We start from the raw sequence: 8,880 nt of genomic DNA, 5'->3' as shown, positions 1-8,880 counted from the left end.
AAAATTATGTAGTTCAATAAATGTGACATTTCATGAATGCGGATTTAATAGTCTCCAACCCGTGGAAGGAAGAAGGCTAAGGTCTAACAATTGAATTTGAAAGGGGCGGTGCTGTAGAACTGCAAAATTAAGTGCTTCATTTTTCTTGTTAGGGATTATGCAGTGGTAGTGGAATGTAATAACTGTGCCATTAAAACTTCCTTTTAACAAGGCCTATTGCTTGTATAAAAGTCAGAAAAGAATAATCTCTTCCTCTATTTATTTGTTTTCCAATAATACAGAAAAACATGTATTTTTTTTCTTTTCGCTTAAACTTGTTCTCAGGATTTTGAATCGACAGCTTGTAAAATATTGTGGGGGCCCTCCATACTGCTGCCTCGTATCATGCACGTCGTTATTCCAGAGGGCAACGGGTCATCGGTTTACTGTACATTTATTAAGTAAATCAAGCTGCAAATCCAACACTTCCAGATGAAAACATTAGCTAAACCCCTTGGAAAGAGCAATGCCTGGGAGACTGAGCACAGAGAGAAAAAATAATCAAAACTGTCAGCTCACTTTACGTGTACCTGATATTTACAAGACACAAGACCACGCTTTAAAGGTGAATTTTGGCATTTGTTAACAATGTAAAGAAAAAAAGACCCCAACCTCCCTATATTATTAAAAATATATATATTTCCATTTCACCAACACCCTTTCGTCTTGCTCTGAGCCTCTGACTTATTAAGATCTTCGTGTGTTTGAACTGCAGACCTTTTTTTTTTTTTTAAAAAAAAAAATAGTTAAACCAGCACCTGCTATTCCTTAACAGCTTTCCGTGCTCGCTGTCAGCTCGGGGGCGTGTGGGGGAGCCGGGGGACGGGCGACCGGCGGGGTCCGCGGACACGCAGGGGGCACCTGCCGGCCCCGCTCCCACGGAGGGGGAGAAGGCGGCGCCACCCGCTGCCGTCGGGGCGAGTCCCTGCGTGGGTGACGGGCCGCGGGCAGAGCGCGGGTCGCTGCCCCTTCCCGCCCCGCTCCGGTCCGGCGGGCGGCGGCGCTCGGCGAGGGGCAGCCCCGTCGCGGGGCCGGGAGGCGACGGCGCCCGGAGGGAGCGCACGTCCCTCCCCGGGGGCGGTGGGGCAGGAGGAAGCACCCGATGGGGTTTTAAAAATTAAATCGCTGGTGCCCAGGTGGCGCTGCGCGACCCGCCGCGCCTCACATCCCCCCCCCCGCCCCGGGGGGCTGTCGGGGAGCGGGCCCCCAGCGCCGCGCACCACCCGTCGGGGGGCGGCCGCCCCCGTTCCCCGGCCGGTGCCGGCCGTCGGTGCCCGGCGAGGCGCGGAGCAGGAAGTCTCGCCGCACTGCTCCGCTCCGCGCCCCGCCGCGCTCTCAGCCCCGTCCCGGAGGACGGAGCAGGAGCCTACGCGGCCCCGCTGCCCACGCGCGGCCCCCGTTCCGCGTCTGCGCTCCCCCGCTCCTTTCCCACTCCGCGCAGCCAGGCGGAGCGCCCGCGGGGGGCCTTTCCAATGGACCGCGGAACACCGCGATTCCCGCGCACCCGCTTCCCCGCCTCCTCCCGCAGTCCGGGGCCGGGCCACGCTGCGGGGGGGGGTGGGGATGTGTGTGTGTCAGCGCTCTCCCCCGAGGGGAAGCCCGAAAGGCGGGTGACGCCGTGCCGCGCCCGCGTAGAGGAGCGGGAGCCGGCGGGGGCAGCGCCGGGCCCCCTGCCCGGCGCCGTCAGACCCCCGCTCCGTACCCTCGGCCCCCCCCGCGCGGTGCCGTCGGGGCCCGGCCGAGCTGCGGATCGCACCCCGCTGCCCCGGCTCCCCCGGGCCGCGGCGATGGTTGATTGGCGCCGCGGGGAGTTTGCTCGGGGAGGCGGGGGGAGTGTTTGCCGGCGGGGGGTGGTTTCCCCCTTCCCTGGCCGGGCTCATTGGCTAGACGGAGCCGTGGCAGGAAGGGGACAGAGACCACGCGGGCTCCGCCCCGCGCCAATAGAAACCTATCGAAGGGTAACCCGAGCCCAGAGAAACCCGCGGCGGCGGTGCCAGCACCCAGCCGCCGCGGTCGGGGCCGGCTTTCCGCAGGGGCGGCCGGGGGCGCGGGGGGTGCGCGGGCGGCGGCCGCGCCATGCAGTACCAGCCGCCGGGCGCGGCGCCGGCGGCCCTGGGCGTCGGCGTCCCGCTGTACGCGCCCACGCCGCTGCTCCAGCCCGCGCACCCCACGCCCTTCTACATCGAGGACATCCTGGGCCGCGGCCCCGCCGCCGCCCCGGCCCCCCATTCCCTGCCCGCCCCGCCGCCGCCGCCGCTGCCGTCGCCCAACTCCTCCTTCACCAGCCTGGTGTCCCCGTACCGGACCCCCATCTACGAGCCGACCCCCATCCACCCGGCCTTCTCCCACCACCTCGCCGCCACCTACGGCACCGGCGCCTACGCCGGGCCCCTCTACTCTTTCCCCCGCGCCGTCGGCGACTACACGCACGCCCTGATCCGGCAGGACCCCCTGGGTAAGCCTTGCCCCCGCCCCCCCCCCCCATTTTTCCCCGGCTGCCGCCGCGCCGTGCCGCTCCCGTCCCGTCCCCGTCCCGCCGTCGGGGGCTGGGGAGGGGGGGCAATGGGAAGTGACTGAAATCTGCCCCCCTTTACCGCCTGCCCCGCCGCCCCTCCGCGCTCCCCCTGGCTCCCTCCGGCCCCCGTCTGATTTACAGTAAATTAAAGACGCGCCGCGCTCCGGCGCTGGCAGCGCGACCACAGTGCGCGGCCGCGGTGACTCAGATTTGTTTTCCTTCAACCAAGTGACTCTGAGAGTGTCCTTAGTAATGTCGCGTGTGGTTTTGGTGGGGAGTTTTAATTGTGCTGGGAGATCGCATGGCAGATCTCAGCCTTTTCCTGCGGATGACTTGAAAAACAGCCTGGGGGCCGGCTCCGCTCCCGGGGCCCCCGCGGCTGCCCGGCGGGGCGGGGCGGGTCGGGCCGGGCCCCGGCGGCTCCTTCTCGGCGGCGGCCGGGGGACGCGTCCCCGCTGAGGGGGCTGAGCCCCGCGCCCGGGCTGCAGCACTTGCTCTTCTTAGTGATTGCAAAACTGGACCTGAGTCACCACATTTGTGCAGTGAAAGAGGCTGACCCTTCCCGTTCATACAGGAAACCTTGAGCTCTCGATAGGAGTAAATCTGGTTTCAGAAGCTGTTAAGTGTTTTCCTGGCCGCCTGAAGCAGGCTCTTCCCCGGGAGTCGTGCACATTGCTGATTACTTTATCGACATCCTCAATACAGACAAATTCAGGAAACACTCGACTTCTGATAGCCGGGATCCGTTTTTCTGATATTGTTCATTTCCTCTGTGTGGGATGTGACTTTATGACAGCTAAAATAACCAGTTGCTTCCTATTTTTTGAGCCTGTTTTGCACCAGAATTACTAAAGCCTGACGCAAGCAAAATCTTGAAAAACAATGCAGCAAATTTCAAAGGGTGCAGGCAGCAAGACAGAAAGACAAACAGAGTGACTCAGTGGCACTGGCCAGAGCCTCCGGCCCCGGGACGCGTCTGCCGCTCCGCAGCGGGGCCGGCTCCCCGACGTGCCGCCGCCTGCCCTGCCTCGCCCCGCACCGCTGCCCCGAGCCCGGGGCTGAGCCTGGCGGGCACCCGCGGCCACGCGCCCCGGGCAAGCCCCCGGCCGGGGGTGGGGAGCGTGGGGCGCTTCTCGCCCCAAGCGGGTGGGGGCCCCGTGCATTCCCCCCCTCGCCCAGCCCCGCAACGTCCCCGCTCTGCGCGGGGACCCGGGCGCTGGTGCAGAGAAAGGGAGACGGTTTCTTTGGGACATCGCACTGAAAGAGCAGAAGGAAGCAAAGGTCTTTTTTTTTTTTTTTTTTTTTTTTTTTTTTCTCATTTCTGTGCGAGATAGACCAACAGGAAACACATTGACGGAAATGTTGCCAAAGCCCGTAGAGTGGCTTAACTGGTCTCTCTGTTCGACGGAGGTGAAAAATCAGAGAAGGCGAAAGATCAGACTGGAAACTGGGGGAAATAAAATCAGGCGAGGGAAATCAGCGGGCCCTGGACCCAGCGCGCCTCCGGGCCCGGGCTGGGGCTCCCCGGGCACGCGTGTCCGTGGCCGGCCGGTGACCCTCGGCGCTGTGCCTCTCTTTGAAGGGAAGCCGCTGCTGTGGAGCCCCTTCATCCAGCGGCCGCTGCACAAGAGGAAAGGGGGGCAGGTCCGCTTCTCCAACGACCAGACCATCGAGCTGGAGAAGAAGTTCGAGACGCAGAAATACCTCTCCCCGCCCGAGAGGAAGCGCTTGGCCAAGATGCTGCAGCTCAGCGAGAGGCAGGTGAGGCCGTGCCTGCGCCCCGGGCAACCGCCCCCCGTCGCCGGGCAGCCCCCGGGGCCCCGTCGCCCTGCCACTGTGGGCGCATCGCTGCCAGGCCCCGGCCGGCTCGGGGATGGGGCGGCTGGCTGCTTTCTCTTTGCCGCTCGGGTAAGGGTCCTGGCGCTTACCGGCTCCAAGACTACCCCGTGCTCTCTTTCGTTGTCGTTGCTCAGGTCAAAACGTGGTTTCAGAATCGCAGAGCCAAATGGAGGCGTCTAAAGCAGGTACGGGGATGTTTCCGTTTCTATAGAAATAAGTATTTTAATTGTCTTATCTTGCGCCGTGCTCGCCTATTTCAGGTTGTATGCAGAAGTCATCTGAAAGGCTGTTTAACCTCTTCACCTTGATTAAAAAGACAAATAGTCATGCTGGAATCCATGAGGGCTCGTTCAGGCAGCACTAACGTTAAAAGCTCCTAATGTAGTTCCTATATCAATTATGCCCGGCTTTCACACACTGCCTATTAAAACTCCACGCTAATTGTTTTGTAAACCCATATGTTGTTTAGCCAATTAACGTGGAGAAGATAAGTAATTGTCAGTAAATTACTTAGGCAGTTGTTTTGGAGAAGAATATTTACTGGTCTTTTAAATCGCCCTGTCTTAATAAACACAAGTCAATTTATTCCGCAAATGTTGGGAGAAGCAGGTACAAACGCCTTGTTAGTTTCGAGGAGGCATGGAAAATTGAGTAGCTTTTATTTTTCGTTTACAGATAGTTACAGTGTACTAAGCTGAGAGGTTGAAGCGGTTTCCCTTCCCTTAGAAATTGTGCTCAAGCAGATAAATACTTTTTTATGGCCCGAAGGGCCTGATCCTGCCTGGCTTAGCCAGGTCGAGGCCTCTTGACTCAAAGATTTGTGAAAAAACCCTGCATTGTGGCCTGAGTCCAGCTTCAGTGTGACATGGACAGCCAAATTTTACTAGTAAAGCAGCTTTTAATATAAAAATATTAAGGAAATAAAACTAACCACGGTGCCATGCTCTAGATTTATTTGTTCTGTGACCTTCCCCTGGGTTTAACCCGTACTTGAGTTGATTTTCTAATAAAATCCCTCTGCTCCGGCAAGAGGCAGGCTGGGTCCCAGGCGGTGCCGCCTCGGCAGGGCCCGACCCATGCTGCAGTGTCCAGAGAGCTCGCCTGGGATCTCGGCCATTTTAAGTCATTTCCTCCTTTTCATTCAGTCACATCCATTTCTCCGAGCCCACACTTTATAGCATGGGTACATGTCTCTGCCAGTTTTCTCTTAAGAGTATCATTTCATGCCCCCTTAGGGGACTGGGCTCCCCAGACAGCTGCCGACACAGGGCTACTCCTGCCTTTGGAAACAGGGTTTTGGTTTGTTTTGGTTTGTTTTCAGTGGTGAATGTTTTAATGTTGAATTTTGGCTTAATTAGTAATTTTTTTCTTTTTGCTTTTGGGCCACTGATGGATTCCGCCTCCCTCCGTTTGCTGTTGGGTGTAATTAAAGAAAGATCGGGGCAGGAGGAAGCTGTGTGTCGGTGTTTGTAGACTCATAATAAACATTTGCTTTGCTAAAGACAAAAGTTCAGAGGTTCCTGGGCTCCGGCAGCTCCTGACTCTTTTGAAGTGGCTGCGATAACCATCGCCAAGGAACCTTATTCACGGCAGCGGCCTCTGTGGCTGCCAGGGAGTGGGATCAGAGCCCAGCCCCTGCGTGCGGCTGAGCCCTCACCCGGCCCCGGCCCATGCAGGCAGGTTTATAGGCAGGAGGCCCAGGGAGGTAGCGGGACACCCGCCTTTTCCTGCAAGAAACCCAAGGTGGTTTTCCCACCCAGCACAACTGGAATTCCCAGGCCTGTTGGTTCCGTGGCCTGTATTTCTGTGTAAAGCTGCTGTCTTTCATTGCAGGAGAACCCCCAGGCCACCAAAAAAGAAGAAGTGGAAGGTGCTGACAGTCACAGTGACCAAAGGCCGGAGAGCTGCCCAACCCCCGAGCAGAAGGGTAAGGAGGTCTCCCTGGACGGCTCACAGTACACCCCCTCACCAGCCTCACAGGAGGACCTGGAGTCAGACATTTCTGATGACTCTGATCAAGAAGTGGACATTGAAGGTGATAAAGGCTATTACAATCCTACCCAATAACGGCCCCATGCAGAGAGTGGACCCTAACTCGGCTTGCACTTTACCAGGGGCTGGTTTGAAAGAATATTATACTACAGGAGAAAACTTTCACCATTCCACTGAAAGAAAAAACCAACCACCAAATAGACTGATTTTGTAATAAGCGGAGAAAGAAAGATGTATTTTCTGCAAACAGTCCATTTTTGGCAGATCTCTAATTTGGTTAAAGGAACATGGTTTGTATTTAATTATTTGTAAGATATATTTGTACATTAATCAATGTTCTAACTGGAATACAATACTGCACCCTGTCCTTACTCATGGGAGGTCTGAATCAGCTGCTGTTGGTGATCAGGCAAAACTCCTCTCCAGATAGCATGGAAGTGAGTATGGATTGCAGGACTAAGCCCTTTGTATGTGGAAACAAATGTAGTTTAAATAGATTAATTTAAACACCTTTTGCAAGCAGAGAAATATGTTCTGTGAAATAGGGAGGGATTTGAACATCCCTGCAAGTGCCTTATGCTCACATCCTTTTACCTGCTGTGGTGCTCTCCACCGAGACATTCCTCCGTTCATCAGGTAGAGTCTTTGGACAGATTCATTGTTGCTTTTGCGTGAGATGAAATGTGCCTTCTCAGTTTTTTGAGGACTTCTCCCCACAATCTGGATTGGTTCCATTTGCAGGAAAAAAAAACCCCATATTTTTCTCTTTGAAAATCTCCAGCGCTGTTTTTTACAGATTTCATACTTGAGAAGAAAATGATGGGAGTGATAGGGTCCTGCTGCAGGGGAGAAACTGTCATCAGCTGGGGGGGATAAGTAAGTGAGGCACACAGCCGTGCAAAGATAATGCCTATTGTATACATATCTGCTTCTGTACATAGTAGTTTTCTTTAGAAGTCTCGGTTTTATACCTCACGTTGTTCATATTTTGTACATATTTGTTCAATGTTAAAAAAAAAAAAAAAAAAGGCAAAACCTGGTATTTAATTTTTGATGGACTTGTCTATGAAATAAAACTAAAGTCTGCACCACCCACTCCACTGGCCATCCAGTTAACTGGCAGGAGAAATCCCAGACCTCCCCCCCCCCAGCAGCAGCGCCCCAGCCCTGTTGTAATCGGGCTTTTCCCTCCGGTACCATGCCGGTGGCCCTGCAGCCCTCTGGGTGCCCTCGCGTTGCGGGGATCTCGCGTGGGCTCATTGTTGGTTTTTTTCAGCTTGCCACCCTGCGTTTTGGTTTCGCCTGTACTCATGCCTGCACGGGAGAGGGGTCTGCCAGCCCCGGCTAGAACCGTAGCTGCTCACCCCCGAGTCTCCCCGACCCTCGGGACGCCCAGGGGGGCGCCCGTGGAGGCACCCGTGGAGGAGGAGCGGGGCCGGCGGTGCCTGCTCGGGGCCGGGCATCGACCTCAGTCGTGGCAGCCGCTGACCCACCTGAGTCAACAGTGGTTATTCATCGGCCTTTCTCCGAAATCACGCCGGCCCGGGGGCGCGGGGAAGGAGCGCGGAACTCGGGGTGCGGGGAAATGCCCCGGGACCGGCTCAGCCCGCACCGGTCGGCGCCTCCGGTCCTCCCCGGGCGCCGCAGCGAGCACCCAGCGGACAGGGACCTGCCCCCGGCCGGGTGCCAGGGAGGCTTTTAGTGCCAGGAAAGGAGCTTAGGGAGCAAGATGTGACTATTTCCAGTGGAGAAGGGGGCGGCCCTTAGGGCAGCCGGTGCGTCGCTGCTGGGCGGGTTAATGCTTCGAGAAAGAGCAGCTGAGTTTTCCGAATAACTGAGCAGCTTTAGGTTTAGTTTTTTAAAACTGCGTTCGTGAACGGGGCCCGGAAACACAAAGTCAAGGGGCAGGTTCCGTGGGCATCTCTTCGTTCAGGCTGGGAAAAGGGCGAAGCCTCTGCCCGACCCCCCGGCCCCGCAGGGCGAGGGGAGCAGAAAACGTGCGGCGGGGCTCCGCTGAGGAGGAACACGCTTTTCCATCCTCCGCGTTTTCCCCTCGCTCAGTGTTTCTGTCGCGGGTCTCAGCCCGGGTCGCGACGGGGACGGGCGAGTGGCCGGGGCCGAGCGGCGGGAGCTGCGGGGGGGCCGGGAGCAGGGCGGGGGCCGAGCGGGCAGGCGTGTCCCGGCCCTTTCCCTTCCCTTTTCCTTTCTCTTGTCTGTCTGTCCCGACCGAAATCAGAGAGCACGGAACTGGCGTTACCTCTTCAGGGCGGCTTCGTGTTACGGCTGTGCGTTCGCGCGGGAGCGGGAACACGCGTGAAACGGAGCCGCCGCGATGGGAGGGCGACGGGCGGCGGCCCGGGGTGCGGGGCCTTGGTGAACTCCCGTAAACCCCACTTCCACGCGGGGCGATGCCGGCATCCCCGGCCGGGGCGAGCCGGGACCCAGCCGCGCTTCAGCACTTGGTCGGCCCGATGCGCTGGCGGGCACAGCGCGGG

General features: G+C 57.8%; 1 protein-coding gene across 1 annotated transcript; it reads left to right on the top strand.

Moving 5' to 3' along the window:
- The first annotated feature begins 2,082 nt into the window (after positions 1–2,082).
- On the top strand, positions 2,083–7,473 carry HHEX (hematopoietically expressed homeobox). Its single transcript, XM_074908394.1, has 4 exons — positions 2,083–2,494; positions 4,137–4,315; positions 4,528–4,578; positions 6,227–7,473. Exons 1-4 carry the CDS (start codon positions 2,116–2,118, stop codon positions 6,458–6,460), a joined length of 843 nt encoding a protein of 280 aa, XP_074764495.1. The 5' UTR covers positions 2,083–2,115; the 3' UTR covers positions 6,461–7,473.
- Positions 7,474–8,880: the final 1,407 nt, after the last annotated feature.

Source organism: Athene noctua, chromosome 5, assembly GCF_965140245.1.
Source record: "Athene noctua chromosome 5, bAthNoc1.hap1.1, whole genome shotgun sequence".
In the NCBI taxonomy this organism is placed as follows: Eukaryota; Metazoa; Chordata; class Aves; order Strigiformes; family Strigidae; genus Athene; species Athene noctua.
Note: the sequence above shows the minus strand (reverse complement) of the source record. Positions and strands in the feature narration are given on the sequence as shown.